Source organism: Aulonocara sp. 'chitande type north' Nkhata Bay, linkage group LG23, assembly GCF_057382095.1.
Source record: "Aulonocara sp. 'chitande type north' Nkhata Bay isolate Kocher_YH1m ecotype deep benthic linkage group LG23, A_spYH_male_GT1.1, whole genome shotgun sequence".
Lineage (NCBI taxonomy): Eukaryota > Metazoa > Chordata > Actinopteri > Cichliformes > Cichlidae > Aulonocara > Aulonocara sp. 'chitande type north' Nkhata Bay.
In genome coordinates this window covers 33,059,252-33,079,056 of record NC_141365.1, presented here as the reverse complement: position 1 = coordinate 33,079,056, position 19,805 = coordinate 33,059,252, and the positions used below count along the sequence as shown (strand labels likewise).

Here is a 19,805-nt window from a genome sequence, read left to right as displayed (position 1 = left end):
ATCTCTCGGGTGTTGTCGATTCTACTTGTTAGTCTGCATGGCTCAATGGAGGGTACATTTCCACACTGCATGTGCTACGACACTGCTCGTGCATACAGAAGCAGCTTTAGATGACCATTATTTTGTAGCTCACTGCTTTCTTTAACACAGCCCTGGGTCTACCTTAGCTATATTTGCCCTGCTTTGTACCCAGGCTGTGTGTGCTCTCTGCACAGTGTGGCACAGGACTGCTTCCTACTGGTGTTCCAATTTCAAAAGAAGCGACACTGTAATGCACTACCAAAGCTATTTGTGTCAACATTAATAAAAATAGGTGGCATTGTGGCTCAAGAGAGACACGCTCTTCTATTATATTTTATTCACGATTTTGTGTTTTCTAAGAAATATTACTGCAGGGATGTATAAGTGAGTTATCTAAGAAATCTCCATATCTGCCTTAATTGAAAATGTAGCCCATATAATTTGGTCCACAAATAAACCCCACATTAGCATTTATAACATTTACTCAACAAAAATGAGACACAGAACAAAGGTGGAAGCTTGCAGTTAACTCAACAACAACATATTTAACAAGTCTGAATTTCATTGCTGTTGTAACACGAGACATTTAATAAATCCAGAAACCAAATAAATAATCCATCATTTTATTTTTGCACAGCCATGTCTAGATGTATAATATCTAGACAACATAACACAGCTGTATGCATCTATCAAATTTGACAAATCTGCAAATACATCCCCATTTTTTTACTTAAAAAAATGTTATCCACCTCTTAAAGTGATTTAAAAAGTGATTTCATACTAAACACATTTTTGGTGTTTTGAGCAAACTATAGTTTTACATTTACGCAAAGACAGAGGAGCTACATGTCCAAAATCTGCTTGTAATTAATAAACTGGAGAGGAAAACTAGAAGGAATTGTCTCTGGTGACTAAACAGTGTGAAGATTTCACTGCAGATTGACAACACAAATTAGCTAGCTCACTGCAATTAGGAATCCTAAAAAGTCATTAGAATAAAAATGGTAACTCTCTTAAATTGAACTCTATAATGAGAATCCTTTGCTGTGTTAAGACCTAGCCAAAAAAATACAATAAATAAAGGTAATACTTTACAAATAATATAACTTAAAATGCCCAAACTGAAAGAAGCCTATAAAATATGTCGGTTTACATTAGCTGACAGAAACTATTAGTCAATATAACTTTTAAATGAAGATGTAACTTATCTTTTTCTTCTGCTGATTGAAGTTGTCGATAATGACACCAATGAAAAGGTTGAGTGTGAAGAAGGAGCCAAAGATGATGAAGATGACAAAGTAGAGGTACATGTACAAGTTTACTTCATATTTAGGCTGTTCTTCCAACTAGAAAAGTAAAAAAGAGCAAATTTAAAGTTATACCAGCTACCATAAAAATGTAATATGTAATATGATGAAAATATTAAAACATAGATTATATTAAAATATAAAAGCAAGGACTTTTCACTATGTGGAAGCAAACCTACAACTCTGTTAAACATCTACTTACATCCCGAGAGTCCACAGCTGCATACATGATGTCCATCCAACCCTTAAATGTTGCCTAAAAGCAGGTAACAGAAGAAACAGTATTTTAGCAGGAGATGGGCAGTTTCTCTATGAGAGCTAGACAAGACTGTAGAAGTCCTTAACCCATCGTCAGGACTTGTAGGTGCTCTTTTGAGCACTGCCAAAACCCTACAAAATGACCACAAAGCAACCTCCAGTAGAAACAATCAAAAATAGACTTCATGAGGATGGCCTTAGGGTTCGGCATCTTCTAGTGGCCCCTGTGCTCACTCTGCTTGGTACCGGAGCTCAAGTGGCACCTAAGTGCAGTGGCAAAGATGAAAACCAGCACAAAGAGATTTTATAGTGATGCCACAGTAATTCTACTTTAGAAACATGAACATGTTTGCATGACAGCAAACAGCTTCTGCCTCTAAACAGTTTCAGCAGCCTGACTGCTTGTACATGTTGAAGTTTGCACACTTGTCCTTTTATGTAATAAAAATAAAAGTAACGTTTATAACCATGCTGTAGACTGCGCCACTGTTTCCCTCTTCTGGCACACAGACTGAAATCAGCTGACTGTAGTGCAAGTGGAACTGATAAGTGGAATCGATAGGCAAGCAGACTAATAAGTCCAAGGAATGGAACTACAAGGTTAGCACAATTATTTTTCATTATACTCTCATAATGGCAATATAGGGCTACAGATTCTTCAGTCCTTCTCTCTTTATACATGGAAGGACCGGCTGTGTGCTTTCTTTGCTTTAGGATTTTGAACTGTGTGTGTAGGTCATCAAATTGAGACATACCACCAAATACAAATTACCTAATCCAAAAATGACCATCAAACGTCAAAATGACCTTTTGACTAAGTGGTCCTGTCAAACCTCTCACCTAACCCCAAATGGTTCTGTGTTGAAGTGTGCTGGTCAGATGGTGGCTTTGTGTTTGAGTTTACATGTTTTTCTTTTCCTGCTTGTTTTTTTTCCTCAATTTGACCAGAGTAAAATCTCCCAATCTATACGAATAAGTGGATATAGTTTACGGATGGATGGCGCCAACTGCAAGATTAAAGCTAAAGACAGACTCAAATCACAAAACAGAATTGTAGAAGTCAGACAGTTTCGGCATAAATGATTCCAAATACATATGTATACTTTGAGATTTCTGCTCTTTTCTTCTTAATGCCAATTGCAATCTAAACTCACCACTTGCAACAGAGCCAGATAGCCGGCTCCCACATTGTCAAAGTTGATTTTAACATTCTTCCAGCGGGCACTGTCATTCAAGCTCAGGCAGTCAGACTTGTTGTTGACGACTTCGCTAGGGAAGGGCTCATCCGTGGTGGCATTGACGCAGTAGTAGTACTTGCCCGCAAACAGGTTGACACCCATGATGCTGAAGATGAGCCAAAATATGAGGCAGACCAGCAGCACGTTCATGATGGAGGGGATGGCTCCCAGCAATGCATTCACCACAACCTGGGGATGTCGAAACACACAGTCTGACTCAGAACTCACCGTTTTCTCAAATCAAAGTCTGTGCTAAAGAAGGATAACTGGCCATTACAATTATCTTATCACTTAGCTGTCAGAAGCACATGTGGTCAACTGACTGGATTGAGCCAAAATGTTTATGCTTTCAGAACAAATACCAAGACTGAATCAAAAGTTAACAGTGAAGCTGTGTTACTCAGAGCTGTGATTAATAAACAGTATCTGCACACATAAAGCTTTTAACACCATACATATCTACTTAACAACATGACAGTTGGAAAGAAGAAGGTGGATAGGTGAAAAGGCTACCATTTGAAAGGTAAAAAAGCAAAACAGAAAAAAACCTTAGAGAGGCGGGATGAAGTCACAACATTTTGTTTGACTGTAAATGAAAAAAAGACACACAACAAAGAAAAAAATTACAGGTCAAAGGCACCACGCAAGCAATGCCAGAAAAACAATGCCTGAGAACAGCTATATACAGCAATCCATTAACACAATGTGAAGAAAGTCATGCAGAGAGAACAATTACAGTGTCCAACTGTAAGGAAATGATACATTTACAGAAGTTTTAAAAGCATGCAGTCTTACAGACAGGCCCCCTAAAAAGCTAAAACCTTCTTACAATACCTCTGTAAAAAGATTTATCAAGTAACATTAAAATATTGAAACACGAAAGTAAAAAAAATATGGGGGCATTTTCCCTTCAGCATATCTAAAAGCATATCTAACAAAAACACTGAGAATGTCTATACAGCTTCAGCGATACAGAGAACAAAAAGAATGTCATAAGAATTCACCTTTCTAAGGAAAATAAAGACGTAGGCTGAAAGTTCAAATGAGCATTTTTACATACCGTTTGCAAAATAAACCTATTTACGTTACATTGCCCAGAGTTAGATGATAGCAATGATATCGCTACCAAAAGTCTTTATAAGTCTTGGTCATACTGTTTTTCTTAATGGAGAATTATATGTGGAATGAAACTGGGTGCTCATTGACTAATGATCTGACAAGTCATTAATCAGTGAGCACATGCTCAGAACCTGGTGGCTGTAGTTCAGGAGGTAGAGCTTCCTGTAAAAGGGAAGTTTTTCCATCCCACTGTCGCCAAAGTGCTTGCTCATAGGGGGTCATATGATTGTTGGGTTTTTGTCTGTATGCATTAATGTAAGGGTCTTCCCGACAATATAATGCACCTTGAGGCAAGTGTTGCTGTGATTTAGCGCTGTATGAATAAATTAGAAGTGAAAATTGAATTGAATAGAACAGGTCATCTACTAATCAGAAAGTTGGTGGTTTGATCTCAGGTTGCTTTTTAAAATTTAGAGCAGGTCATCATCTTTGCATGACACAGCCAGCACTCAGGTTGCAGTTAGTTATTTATATATTTTTAGGTTCTCAGACAAATCAAGCCAGAATACACTAAATTTTCTTTAAAAAGTAGAGACTTCTTAGTCTTGTTAGTAGAAACAACACGAAGCAATCATAGAGGAAAGCTCAGCTTGGGGTCGTGACATACCACTGTACTAAGTGATAGAAAGTTTGAAAGTAGCCAATCCAAGAGCATTATTCATCTCGGGCAGTCCAGTATTCCAGAATCGTAACATTTTACTGCCCGTAGCTCTCTCACGTATTTCGGGCATATTTAGGGTTTAAACTATAAAAATAGGGATTTATATGCATGTCAGAAATGTGTGTTTTTAACAATTTGCAGGTGCTCAAGGCGTCGACTGTACTAACTAACAAGAGAGTGGTATTTTTTTCCCTTAACTATTGGTACATAAACAGATAAAAGTAAAACTGAATTCCATCATATTTTACAATTTAACTGAATATCTGAAACCTAGACATTTTGAAGCATATGGAAGATGTAATTGGTTGGTGTGAGAATTGATCTTAATTCTTTTTTTTCAACTTGCCCACAAACAGTATTCCTGCTGTTCTTACCCTCATGCCCTCAAACCGAGACAAGGCCCTCAGGGGCCGTAGAGCTCGCAGTGTCCTCAGAGATTTGATGGCACTAAGCTCAGAGTAGCCCAGAGCATTTGCTACCAGGCTGACCAAGGACACCTGAGAGGAGATAATATCAGATAAGCAGGGTGAAGGGTGAAAAATGAAAGGATTTCACTTGCTCTGTGCTATAATGAGTGTTAGAAAAACAACTTCAAGTAAAGAAATGACAGAACAATAAGTTAACTACAATTATGTCAGCATGGCTGTTATTAAAGTTAATTTTCTTTCTTGTCAAATGTTTAATGAGCTGGCTTATGTTATCACAAAGAATGGAGGGAAGAAGATTCAGCTGACTTTGCTAACTTAAGTCTTGGTGTGGGCCATGGTAGCGGTCTGTTCCAGTTACCAGTCCATATGCTGTTAAGGTGCTTTCTGGTTCTATTGTCTCATTGTACACCAGATTGGAGGCTTAATTTTAATAAGAGCGAACACTGAATATACTTACGTCTACAATTAAGAAGTCCAGCCAGCACCAGGCATTGGTGAAGTACTTGACAAAGCCATATGCCACCCACTTTAACAGCATTTCAAGGATGAAGACGTAAGTGAACACTTTGTCTGCGTACTCTAGCACGGTTTTGATGGTCCGCCGCTGCTCGATGTAAATGTCCTCAAAAGCCTGTGCAGCATGGAATATTTTATAGAAACTTTAGATAGAAATAGTGAAGTGTGAAATAAGTGATTCATCAAAGATCTATTCAGAATGTTAACAGGTACAGTAACTGCTTAGAGAACTGAAGCTGTCCTAAATGTGGTGCTTTCAGACTGTGAAATAAAAACAGAAAGTATATAAAAGCAAGCCAAACGAGTGCAGTGAAGAACAAACTCTGTTCATAAGACAGACCCCAGCAGTGTTTATCAAGATGTCTAACACCCACTCACCAGTGCTCCACTGCTCAGCAGAATCATGAATATGATGAAGGATTCAAACCAGTTATGCTCTACTATGATAAAGCAGGTTTTCCTGAGTGTCCACCAGCTCTTAAACTTGTCTCCCTCCTCACTGATCTGGCAGCACTGGAACCTGCGCACACAGCCTGCAGGCACAGAGAAAACAGAATGAGAAATGAAACCCAGGTATCAAAACTCCATGGTGAATCAACACATAAACACGGCCCCACTGGATAACATATTGCGGGACTGCTTTCTGTTATCCAGATAAGTTATATGAATACGAACTGCATGCCTTAATACGGTAAAGGTTGTTGCTAACATTTTAGCCAACAAAATCCCAGAATAAACTGAATTTTCACTGCTGTTACAATAATTGAGTCTTTTGTTGTTATTTCACATAACACTGCTTCTGTCCTGTTCATGACTTCTTGAAGTTTCATTGTGATCAGGGTCGACCCTCCCCCCACACACTGTTTTTATTGAAGAATTTTCATATTCTGTGATTGACTGCAATAAGTTGTGGTGACCAAATGGTTGCCCAGGGGTTGAGGGTGTTGTATTCTGTTGTATTTGTATTGTGTTGTATTTCTGGGTGCTACTTTGATTGCAAAGCTGTTGCTCAGATTAGCTGGTGAGAGGCAACCAGTTTCCAAACATTTAGGTCTGACTCGGACCGACTGGATTCACTTTCACACAGATTGGAGTCAGTTTGTGCCAATAAGTCCATATTATTGGCACAGTAAGTCGCTGGAGTAGTCCATCCAACTCAAATAGTTGTCAACTGGTTGTACAGTCGTAGCCAAAAGTTTTGAGAATGACACAAATATTGGAAATTGGAAAAGTTGCTGTTTAAGTTTGTATAATAGCAATTTGCATATACTCCAGAATGTTATGAAGAGTGATCAGATGAATTGCATAGTCCTTCTTTGCCATGAAATTTAACTTAATCTCAAAAAAAACCTTTCCACTGCATTTCATTGCTGTCATTAAAGGACCTGCTGTGATCATTTCAGTAATCGTCTTGTTAACTCAGGTGAGAATGTTGATGAGCACAAGGCTGGAGATCATTATGTCAGGCTGATTGGGTTAGAATGGCAGACTTGACATGTTAAAAGGAGGGTGATGCTTGAAATCATTGTTCTTCCATTGTTAACCATGGTGACCTGCAAAGAAACACGTGCAGCCATCATTGCGTTGCATAAAAACGGCTTCACAGGCAAGGATATTGTGGCTACTAAGATTGCACCTAAATCAACAATTTATAGGATCATCGAGAACTTCAAGGAAAGAGGTTCAATTCTTGTTAAGAAGGCTTCAGCGCATCCAAGAAAGTCCAGCAAGCGCCAGGATCGTCTCCTAAAGAGGATTCAGCTGCTGGATCGGAGTGCCACCAGTGCAGAGCTTGCTCAGGAATGGCAGCAGGCAGGTGTGAGTGCATCTGCACACACAGTGAGGCGAAGACTGTTGGAAGATGGCCTGGTGTCAAGAAGGGCAGCAAAGAAGCCACTTCTCTCCAAAAAAAATATCAGGGAGAGATTGATCTTATGCAGAAAGTATGGTGAATGGACTGCAGAGGACTGGGGCAAAGTCATATTCTCAGATGAAGCCTCTTTCCGATTGTTTGGGGCATCTGGAAAAAGGCTTGTCCGGAGAAGAAAGGGTGAGTGCTACCATCAGTCCTGTGTCATGCCAACAGTAAAGCATCCTGAGACCATTCATGTGTGGGGTTGCTTCTCATCCAAGGGAGTGGGCTCACTCACAATTATGCCCAAAAACACAGCCATGAATAAAGAATGGTACCAACACACCCTCCAACAGCAACTTCTTCCAACAATGCAACAACAGTTTGGTGAAGAACAATGCATTTTCCAGCACGATGGAGCACCGTACCATAAGGCAAAAGTGATAACTAAGTGGCTCGGGGAACAAAACGTTGAAATTTTGGGTCCATGGCCTGGAAACTCCCCAGATCTTAATCCCATTGAGAACTTGTGGTCAATTCTCAAGAGGCGGGTGGACAAACAAAAACCCACTAATTCTGACAAACTCCAAGAAGTGATTATGAAAGAATGGGTTGCTATCAGTCAGGATTTGGCCCAGAAGTTGATTGAGAGCATGCCCAGTCAAATTGCAGAGGTCCTGAAAAAGAAGGGCCAACACTGCAAGTACTGACTCTTTGCATTTGTCATGTAATTTGAAACGTATGAAGTTCTTGTAATTATATTTCAGTACATCACAGAAACAACTGAGACAAAGATCTAAAAGCAGTTTAGCAGCAAACTTTGTGAAAACTAATATTTGTGTCATTCTCAAAAAGCAAGGTTGCACTTATGTCACCTCACAGTTTAACAGCAATCGCTATCCTGTAGCAACTACATCACTATTTGTGGAGGAATTTTGGGAAATCTATTTCAGACCTATGATGTTCTGGCTCGATTCTGAATGTAAGTAGTGAATGGGAATTTTTATGCATGCAGATGGCAACAGCGAACTTAGAAGATGCTGTTTAGTAGTTGGGACCAAAGAAGAGCTTTGATGTAATCCCTTTTTGATCCAACTGAATGTGTTAACAAAATTACCCACAAGAAATCAGTCAGCTTTTTTTGTTTGAGGGGTTTTATTTTGTAAATAACCTTAAAGTGACTGAAATAAATATCCAAACATCCAGAAATGTCCTAATGTCATTAATTATTGATTTCAATCATTTTTTTACGCAAAAACTGATAAACCAACCAAGCTTACTGCTCTAGATCTGTGACCATGCTTCACTGCAAACTATTAAAGTGGTGTGATTCAAATCAAAGTCACATGTTAAGCATGCCTGTTTAGCTCACAACCTGAGTAGGCAACCAGATGCCACAAGGCTGAATGCAGTGGCCCAGGGTTGGTTCTGACCCAAGGCCCTTTGCTGTACATCTTCTCCCACACACTCTCACACTCTCTGCTTTCCTGTCTCTCTTCTATGCCATCTTATGAAAATGCAAAAGCTTAAAAAAATTGAAAAACAAAATCAAAGGAGTCCACAAAACTTTCAGGCAGCATACAGAATTCAGTTCAGTTTATTTTTTTTCACCAACATTTCATAAAATCTTTCCATGCAGTTGTTTGAAAATCCACTGAAAGTTAAAATATGATTGCTCACTGAAAGGGTCTTAATGTTCTATTTGACATATTAGTAACATAGAATAGCGTTAAAATATGTTGTTCTTTGTTGTTAATTCATTCGGGGTCTTATGCTTTCATCTGCTGCTATGATTTACGCACACTCATAATGCAAGTCATAATATATTGCTTACATCTGTTATATGCATATTCACGATTGTACTGGAGGTGGCTCCAGTAGTGGTTTACACACCTAACAAGCAAAATATCTCTGCCTCGATCCCAGGAGGAGACACAAATCCCCTCAGGAAGGCCACGCGACATAAAAATCTCCCAAATTAAATAGTCAGAGCTACCCGCTGTAGTGACCCCTTTATGAACAGCAGAGCTGCTGAAAGTAGCTTTAATGGTACTAAAGGTATGTCAGATAAAATGTCAGGTTACATTACAAAACAACAGAACCCCACAGACCACATTTTTATCTGTTCCGCTGAGCATTTGAATTCACTGTCACTCAGTTGTTAGTCAGACAGACCTGTGCTAAGCACAAGCAGTTAATGCGATTTACTCCAAGTCTTGAAATGTGCTCTGGAAGTGTTTTGTCTCCCCATCTTCCTCGCTCTGGTCCACCTTCCCACTTTCCATCATCATCCCTGCCTATCACCCTTGCATCCCACTTACCCTCTGTAAAGCAGGCTTCTGGGTCCAGTGACTCCTCAGGTTCCAGCTCCACTGAATCAACCCCATCTCCAGGGGGGCGGATATCGACTGTGCTCCCCTCCGATGAGCTCAGTGGCTGGGGCTCTACGTCGAGCTTCTGCATGGATGAGGAAGGACACGAGAGGACAAAGTCACACTACAATGCATCACACTGAAGTCCCTTGGTTATAGGAGCCAACCTTCTGAGCTGGTTATCATTGTGATTCTCCAGTCACACGTACCCCAGTGCCACGATTGAATACCATAGTGTGAGGACTAGGCACTGTAATAGCTCACAGAGTTGGGCTCTTTAAAGTCATTGTATCATCATCATCACATGCAGCATCGATCAAATGTACCTACAGGCTTAGGAATTAGATTTATCTGATGGCTCAAATCAGAATACGTGGCATGGGGAAGTTGGCGTTATGGAAATGCACTGTGGGTACGTTTGATGTGACCTCAGTTCGAGGAATAGTTCATGCAGTATTCCAGTGCATTATCAATCCAAGCCTGAAATAGTACCAAGCAGAACGTGTGCTCCAGTGTTTTCATGTCCACTGAAACTGACTCAAAATCAATTTGTTAAAGATATTTATCCCATTTCTTTTCTAAAAATTATGATCTGAAATTCTTTTCCCACCCTCAATCCTAAAATCCACCTTCAGAACTGCCGCTGAAAATTTTCCTCAGTGACATGAAAACACCATTTATTTCCATTCCTTGAAAGCAGTGTACAAGCTCCTTCTGTTTGTGTTGAAGTAGACGGAGAACCACATTAGCTTACCAGCAAAAACCAGTACTGTGCACTGTTTATAAGACAGCATGTGGTCTGGCAGGTATTTTTTGGGTTCCCATTTGTAAAACATCCGGAATTAGCATCCACACATACCCAGAAACATCCAGGACTAAGATTTGTGTCCTCCACCTCAACCTTCTCTCTGCCCTCCTTACCGTGAATTATGCACACTGCTAACGCTTTTCTAAAACCCTCACATGCAGTGATGTCCATTACAAAATCATCTGCATATAGTGAGACTTTTTGGGTGACGCAAGGCTTCCTGTCTGTTTTCTTTGGGCAGAGATGGTGTTGTTTCCTCATGTCGGTCTGACAGTGCAGCAGCCCTGATTGCCGTGGGACCCAGCTAATACGGCATGGGAATGATGGAAGCATGCTGCTTGCAAGTGTTTTCTGGAAGGGTGGTTTCCTCCCGCTCTATTTCTCACCTTTAATAAGAAACCCATGTTACCTCTTCTGGATGTCAACTACATACAAGGCTTTTAGTCTTAACCTAACATATTTTTATCGGGATAATAACTGGTAGACTTAATTATCAGGTGATGAAATATTTGCAGTGTAACAAAAGTCGATAACACAGGGGCAGAAGCGCCAACAACAGAGGTGGCTTCTTAAGCATGTATATATAAAGCATTTGCCCTCATTTACATAACTCTGATTCAGTATAACCAGCCATGTGTTACCTGTTTTACCACCCTGCAAAAGTCATCATTTACACATCAGCATTTCTTTATTTTCTTCTCGGAAAGAATTCTGTTAAGAATCTTTCATCATTCCGCTATTACTCAAGTAAGACAAAAAACAAGTTTTTCATGTATGTATGCATGGGCTATGAACCAGACAAATGAATTTTGTCCAGCTAAAGCAAAATTCATTTCCCCATTCCATCTTTTTCCCCCTTACTCCTCTTCATTCTCCTCTTCCTCTCTTCCTTCATTCTCAAGCTCGGAGTGTTTGATGCCAATCAAGTCCCAAAACCAAGTCAAAAACCAAGCAATGAAATCAAAAGCAAACGTCATGTTAGATGAGTTTATCTATCAATGGAAAAAGAGGTGGTGTTGCTCATTCTTAATGGTTTGGAACTGCAATACAGCCTGATGCTCAGAGATAAATTATGAAAGGGGCGGGTGGGGTAGGGGGGGTTACAGAAGGACTCAGAGGTTACAGCAGTGAGTGCCCTGCTGTTTGGGAAAGGGAGGGGATAAAGCAAAGAAGGAGGGGTAGGGTGGGGTAGGGGAACGGAGGGCAGACCAGGCAAAGAACAAAAATGGGCAATCCATTGAAGGTATGACAAAAAAGTAAGTGTGTTGTTTGTCTGTAAATGGCATAGGCAGTCCTCATGGTTAGTGCTATGGTACAATAAAGAGGTCTTACAATTCTCCTCTCACTGAAAACCTTGAGAGCGCCTGTGACACCGCTGCAATAACAAACGGGGGGTTAAACAAAGTAAGTCATACACAGCAAAAGCTAACATACAACCTCAAATCTGTTTTCACTGGTCAGCCCACAACACACAACAAGGGGACCACTTATCCTCAGAGAATATGACTTTAGCTGTCCCCAAATACACATTTCCTAACAGCAATGCAAAAACAGTGGGTTGACACGTCTCACACAACGCATACACAATAAGAACATCCACCAACCCCTCACCGGTGTAGCTCCTAATGTTTAAATTGATGTTCGCTATAATTTGAGTTTATGACATTAAATATTATGACAACACAGCATCGTTTGCTGCATGAATATAATGGCTCACCAACTACTCGATACAGGGTTTAAAGATCACCATTGCCTGATTCATATATGGATGATGAGGTGCCGTCGACATAATATAGTGGACATAGTCTTCTGGGTTGTTTTGAATCACAGATAATTGGCACCACACCCACAGTAACAGGTTGACATCACCGGGGAGCACAGTCTCAGTGCTCTGTCAGCCTGGCAAGGCTCAAGAGCAAATGTAGCTGCTGCTCTACTAGAATAGGCAATGAATTAGAAAAGAAAAACATGTCTTAAGGGTGAGGTAACTTGTTTTGTTTAAACATTTTATTAATGTCCGGACGCAAGCTGATAGAGCAACATCTCTACATTTCTAATAATACGGCTGCTTCATTAAGTCTTTCTCCACACAGGCACACATGTCCCCTAAAGAAAACAAGATATTAAGCAAGTCTACATGAAATATTACAGAGACACATAGCCTTATGTATATGGTCAACGTTAAACTGTTTCATTGGTCAAAATGCAAATTTGAGTCATTATTTGTAACGTTGTATCTTATTCTACTGCCAAGAGCTGCAGGTCTGACTAAAATCTCGAGCAGATTTCATCAGCAACACGGCATGATGCATGTACAAATGAGTCAGCAGGTGTGTTATTTTAAAACTGCTTGACTGTCTCTGGAAAATTTCTCAAAAGGCAATCTCTTGACTTATTCATATAGTGATTGACTTCTATTGGGTGTTAAGTTTACACATAAAGGAGCTAATCAAATGCAAAAGCTGTGTCATTCAAGAGATTTCTGTTAATCTGACATACTGCAGTCACTTCATTTTTCATCTTACCTCTTTGCTGCCCTCCACGTCAGATGAGTCGCTACTGAAATCTTCTGTGTTTAGGTTCTCAAAGTCTGACTCGCCCACAGCAATAGGCACCGTGACTGTCAGGCTGGGGTTATGAATAAATGACATGTAGTCACAGTCCTCAACTGGGTATTTTCCCGTACTGTCCCGTCCTACACTGACCCCAACCACCAGCCCTCCTGGTCGTCCGTTGCCCTCCCTCATGTACACCCCACTGGGGTCTTTGGTGATTTCCACTGTTGTGTGATTGGAAATGCAGTTGCCCTTGCCATTGCTGTGTAGTTCATCCAGGGGTTTGCTTTCCTCAGCAAGACCAGAGCCCTTTCCGCCCCTGCCAAAGCACAAGCTCTGGAGGAACTGCCGCACTGCGTTTTTGACAAATGCGATGCCCCGCTGGATCCTGCCCACAGCAATTTGCAGGTTGTTCATCTCGCTGTCCTCATCGGTTGCCGCCAGGTTGTCGGCACTGAATGAACTCAGTAGGAGAGCCAGGAAGAGATTTAGAACCTAGGAAAGAGTCATGGCAGGAAAACATAAAAACTCTATTTTATACAGATTTAACTCTTTGCCCTATGAAGTCGACATTTGATAAAAACTCTACAGCTACGTACACCCCGGAAATGATTTGCAGCAACCTGGCGACTAGATACCATAGAAAGCGAATGATGTTTAGAGATAAACTTCCTAAAAAGAAACTTGCTCAAGTTACAAGCGAGCACCTGAAGCAAAGACCAATTAGAGTGAAGAATACAGCTAACTGATATATGACCTGGTAGTAAATATGTTAGCTCACCTACGCAACCGGAGCATAGAATGTCCACAAGCAACCAGTTTCATTAGATTCAACAACATGTGCCACAAGCAGATCGCTTCCAGTGTGTACGTAGCTTAATGGCTGTCCAAAGGTGAAAAACTTAAAAGAAAATATTGAGCCCATACCACCAGGTTTCCAATCACCATGACCATCATGAAGACGATAAGACACATAGTCTGTCCTGCCACCTCCATGCAGTCCCACATGGTTTCAATCCACTCTCCACACAGCACCCGGAACACGATAAGGAAGGAGTGGAAGAAATCGTGCATGTGCCAGCGGGGCAACATGCAGTCCTCTGAAATCTTACACACGCACTCCTTGTAGTTTTTGCCAAACATCTGCATGCCCACCACAGCGAAGATGAACACGATGATGGCCAGCACCAGAGTCAAATTTCCCAGAGCACCCACAGAGTTACCGATGATCTTGATGAGCATGTTCAAAGTCGGCCAAGACTTGGCTAGTTTGAAGACTCTCAGCTGTTTGAGGAAAAGAAATTATATATATATATATATTATATATATCAGATTTTAATCTTATCAGTTACTGACACATGTTTTATTTATAGACCACCAACAGGCCTAGTTTCTTAGTCCAAAAAAGAAAGTCACGTGTTTATATGTGTGTGTCTTCTGATGGCCATCAGGGGTTGACTACTCTGAAAGTCAGATTGTATAGAAGTGAATACCAGCAGCCCATAGACTCTTTTCTGCTTTTTCTGCTTGTATGAATGGGTGAATGAGGCAAGTTGTATAAAGTGCTTTGAGTGCTCAGGTAGAGTAGAAAAGCACTATATAAGAACTAGAGATGGACCGATCCGATATTACGTATCGGTCCGATACTGACCTAAATGACTGGATCGGATATCGGAGAAAAATAAAAAATGTAATCCGATCCATTAAATATCACGAAAGCACCTCACAAAACTTGCAACACGCCGTAACTCACCTCAGAACGTTAGCATGTCGGAGCAGTATGCATCACGTGATAGAGCGGCTGTGGCATGCGGGACCTGTGGTCTGGATAGCATTTGGAGCTTCGCTAGCAACCTGGCATTTCATCTCCGACAAAGTTATCCCCGAGAGAAGTAAAGCAAGTGTGTAAGTCCATTTCTGAATGTTTGTAAAGCATTCCTGCGTTAAGCTTAACGAGCGACTGCCTCTCGCTCTCCGGCTGCTACTTCAATCGTGAAACTGCTTAAATGATCAGCTGATCGGCTTTTCTGTCGCGAGTCTGTCTCTCGTTTGTTTTTGGCCCACTTTGCACCAGAAAGAGGAAACCAGCGGCTGAACAACAGCAGCACGTTTAAGCTTGATAAGCTGTTGTTAGAATTTATTTAATATTACTTTCTACACCAGGATCTTTTTCTACGTAGCTGACGCTGGTAACTGTGCAGGGGCGGATCTAGCAAAGTTTAGCCAGGGGGGCCGATAGGGCATTAACTGGGAAAAGGGGGCACAAAGACATACTTTTCTTTCTTATTCTCATTTAAAATGTCTAGCTTTTAATAAATAATTATCTGACACACAAAGTTTTAATTTGATGTCAAATGAATAGAAGTCAATTACTGTATATAGTGACTATTAAGTCTAATATATATACCCTAGTAAGCTATAGTACTTTTTCCTTTGGGAAGGTACCATCTGTGCAGTCTGCAATTTTGTTGAAGAAAGATGTTGAATCTATTTAATATTTCTTGAAAAATAATTGATTTCTGTGCATTTTTTTTCACACTGCATCAAATTAAGGTTGATTACGTCGATTAAGCATCATGAGGTGGCGCGTGAGGGGTGGTTCCCTATTTTTTATTTATTTATTTTTGTTGTTGCTGGGAGTTGGAACCCTATTAGTTAGGTTGCTTAATATTTACGCTAAGTACTCTTTAAAATACCAGAATAGGGAGGATGGTGTAGGTCTAAGTTTATTAGATTGATCAGTATTGCTGAACTATGAAATATTTTTTTTGTATACAGGTATAACAGAATAGCTTTAGTGTAGTTGTTGTTTTAAACTTGAGTATGAACTTGCAGACTTGCAAAATGCAGCAAGATATTTTAAAAAACAGTTTTGTTGATTAAAAAACACTATATCGGATTCATATCGGTATCGACAGATATCCAAATTTATGATATCGGTATCGGACATAAAAAAGTGGTATCGTGCCATCTCTAATAAGAACCAGTCCATTTACCACTACCATCTACTTTTCACGTGATTCATTGTACACATTTTCCTGATTGAGTTTAGTCACACAGCCCTAAAGACTGATCAGTGATCATCTGGCAACCACCGGTCACAAGAGAAATGTATTCCCTGACCAGTCACAAATGTTTACGCAGGAGCGTGCTAGAAGTCTCTCTGAAACTGGTTGCTAGAGCCACATTAATGCAGGTCAGTGACTGGTCAGCGACCCCTGATTACCCCCTAGGTAAAAATATGTATTCTGTGAATGGCTGTCAAGTAGTTTCTACAGGCTGCTGGCAGTTGCTAGCGTGACACTGGTCAAAAGTGGTATTGGTTATTGCACTATAGAAAATGCCAATCTCTATGCAACTTTTGCAAACTACCCATCAAGCAATAGTGATACTGTGAGAAGTGGGACGCCAACCTGAAGTTGAGCACATTTGCCTTCAAAGAAAAAGTTGTATCTCTTGAAATGTGTTGGTAGCAATGGTAAGGACCAACTGTTCTCCACTTCCAGATTGCACGATGGTACTTACAGTTTCACTACAGCTCGGAGAATAAAATGACATGTATTTTTATTTTATTTTAAGACAGTGTCTTGGGCAACCACAGCAATCTGCTCGCAGCCAAAGCATTCACAAGAAGGTTTGGCTTCTTGTGAGCAACACCCTATTTGCAGCAGATTTCACCTGGTGACAGCCAGCAATGACTTGCCAACTGGCTAGGAATGCACATTTGTAGTGACCGTGGGTTATGAGAAGTCACCAACCAGTATCTTAGCCTGTGTGTCTGAGGCCTTGAGACATGCAGTGCCCTCAGTTTCTCAGAGAGATCCACTGCTTTCTTAGTGAAAATCCTCAGCTCAATATGAAGTCTGCAAACCAATGGGTGGCCATGTCCATGTTTCATATGCAATCCTCATTTTGAGTGAGACAAGTTGTTTTTGTGCTTCTAATTACTTCTTGTCTTTTGCCACATATTACATGAACAGATCTGTTTTTCCAATAACTTTAATAATCTACTGAAACTACAATCCAAAAACAAGCATGTTAGGCTAAGTGGTCATTTGAAATTTCAGTGGGAATAGATGTGAGGCAGACATCAGAATCAGAATCAGAATACTTTATTCATCCCGAGGGAAATTAGGGGTTACAGCAGGCAGCACGCTAATGGCGCATGTGCACTCACAAAGGAACCTTCTGACCAACTAAAGTGCTTAAAGTGCATTAAATTAAGTGATGTGTTAATGTGTGAATGTGATTTGTAATGTAAACCACTGAGTGGTCAGTCAAGTCCATTACGTACTTGTTGTCTCTCTTTACAACTAGCAAAAGTCAAAAAGCTAATCGGATGAAACAGGGAGATCTCACTTTACACCAAAGACAAAAGTAACTTTCAGTGATGCCTTTCATGTGCTGTTATTACATCATTCCCTCATTATTAAAGAGAATTTTTTGAAACATCTTGGTGTTATTGGAGACTGAGGCGTTCTGAACCCAGCGTATCTGTGAGTGATCTTACCAATCTGAAGGACCTGAGTACAGACAGCCCTTCAACGTTAGCCAAGCCAAGCTCCATCAGGCTGAGGCTAACAATAATGCCATCAAAGATGTTCCAGCCCTCCTGGAAGTAATAGTAGGGATCCAGAGCGATAATCTTAAAGCACATCTCTGCTGTGAAGATGCCTGTAAACACCTAACAATGGGGAATAAAAGCAGTTTTAAATCAATCTGGATTATAAAAGATGACTCACAATGACAATGGTTCTGGTTTTGTCAAGTTTAAGTGAAACACAATGAATACTTGCCAAGTTTCCCACAGAAAGGACATTATCAAATTCTTCTGTCATGGGGTAATGCTCCATGGCCATGAAAAGGGTGTTGAGGACTATGCAAATTGTGATTGCTAGATCCACAAATGGATCCATGACCACCATGCTGACAATCTCTTTGATTTTCAGCCACGCAGGACAACAATCCCAGATCAGGCCGGTGTTGGCAAATCTATACCAGCAAGGAGGGCATTTTTGTCTCGACTCTTCAAGTTCTGGAGTACAATAAAAACATCTTCATGAGTTTTAATGGGTTCAGAATGCAGTTTGTTTTATTTCTCTGGATTTACAAATGTGTATGACCTGACCTTCCATAGTGTTGGTGAGGATACTGGCCACACTCATGGCTCTCTGTCGGCCACCTGGTTCATTTAAATAATCCATAGATGGCTGGTGAAAACCCGACCGCCGTTTCTTAAGCTCAGTATCTGTAGTTGTCCCCTATAAAAAACATACAAGAAAAAGAAACACACACTGTGAGGCTGTCTTTTTAGTATCGCTGCAATACACGTTGTCATTTAATGCACCAGAACTGTTTTGCTAAACAATTTTTCTTTTTTTGAACTTATTACAACTTAGATTTCTACTTTGTAGCTTAATAGCACAAAATTTGTATAATCAAAATATTTAAAGAATATTGATTAAGTGTCATAATCATACACAGCACTATATACGTATTATTGATCACAACTATCTGCTGATGTGCATCTTCCTCTTTAAAGTTTCAGTTGTTGAAGATTTTAATTACTTATTACTTAAATTTCTTATGTTAATAATAAAGCAAATTATCTGCAAACTAGTAAGTATCTTTAGCTAAATAAAGTATAAAATAAGCATTGAAAAAGCAGAAAGCAGCAGAACATAGAAATTCTTACACTACAAGTAAAAGTATTTTAAATCTCCACTCCAGTGAAGTACTCAAGCAAATGTACCCAGTTACCTTCCTTCTGGTTCTATCTGATCTCTCATGCAGTAGTGTTGGGTTTTGTAAGATTAATAGTACTGTTGTACAATCCTGCATCATTTACAGCTACAGACCTTGTCAAGAAATGTGTACCAATGTAATGAGAATTTAATATGACAATATGATATCTCATATCTATTTTTCAACAACAGAATAATGAGGAAATCAAATAAAGGGAAAGGTATGCACTGGAGGAAGTCAATGGGAAAATAAACCATGAAACCGTTAAGTCACCTCAGGCAGCAGGAGACCTACAGGAGAGGTTGTTACAGAAGTTCCACCGACCAGTGACACCACACCGTTGCAGTCTACTGCACAGTGCATCTTGCCATTGGCGGGCAGCATTATCCGAGGTGCTCCGAGGCTGGTCTGGCTAACGGCACTGCACCGGCGCTCGAGGCGGCGCGGCAAGAACAAGGAGCCCCGGCGACTGTCGCTCTCCTCAAAGGTGCTGTGCTCGTCATCCGCAAAGTCGTTCTCGGAGCCCATGTCTCGCGCCCGGCCACGGAAGCTGAAAAGACTTGCACGGCTGTTCCTCCGAGGTGAGAAGATTGAGCCACGGATACTGAGAAGAGACTGGGGGGGGCGGAGATGGGGTTAGATAAGTAAGGAAAGTAATTATAGAGGACATGAAGGAGAATGCAGCATCTAACTGAACCTGACTGAAGCGTATGCATTTTCTACCCGTGTACTTCTGGAAAATGGTAACCTCCAGAGCTACAGCCAACATGAGTTTACACTAATGAGGTTAGCTTAACTTAGCGTAAAGATGAAATAGTTAGTCTGTCTCAATATATTCTCTCTACTGGCATCTCTAGGCCTCAATAATAAACAAGTAATGTTTAGTTTTTTTTACCCCATTAGAGATGGATCTGTTCACAGTCTG

At 40.4% G+C, this 19,805-nt stretch overlaps 1 protein-coding gene across 5 annotated transcripts in view; it reads right to left on the bottom strand.

The window, feature by feature from the left end:
- Positions 1-19,805, bottom strand: part of LOC147302248 (sodium channel protein type 2 subunit alpha-like) — a 42,586-nt gene that overhangs the window by 6,326 nt on the left and 16,455 nt on the right. For 3 of the 5 annotated variants that reach the window (XM_086282858.1, XM_086282857.1, XM_086282859.1), the window contains exons 12-24: positions 19,154-19,495; positions 18,264-18,396; positions 17,932-18,170; positions 17,646-17,819; positions 14,063-14,419; positions 13,106-13,630; positions 9,722-9,857; positions 5,927-6,081; positions 5,490-5,663; positions 4,979-5,101; positions 2,741-3,013; positions 1,531-1,584; positions 1,230-1,367 (exon numbers count right to left, since the gene is read on the bottom strand). In XM_086282858.1, coding sequence (XP_086138984.1) covers positions 1,230-1,367; positions 1,531-1,584; positions 2,741-3,013; positions 4,979-5,101; positions 5,490-5,663; positions 5,927-6,081; positions 9,722-9,857; positions 13,106-13,630; positions 14,063-14,419; positions 17,646-17,819; positions 17,932-18,170; positions 18,264-18,396; positions 19,154-19,495 — 2,823 coding nt within the window. The remainder of the gene's footprint in view (positions 1-1,229; positions 1,368-1,530; positions 1,585-2,740; positions 3,014-4,978; positions 5,102-5,489; positions 5,664-5,926; positions 6,082-9,721; positions 9,858-13,105; positions 13,631-14,062; positions 14,420-17,645; positions 17,820-17,931; positions 18,171-18,263; positions 18,397-19,153; positions 19,496-19,805) is intronic. The other 2 variants (XM_086282860.1, XM_086282861.1) reach the window with 2 other exon arrangements.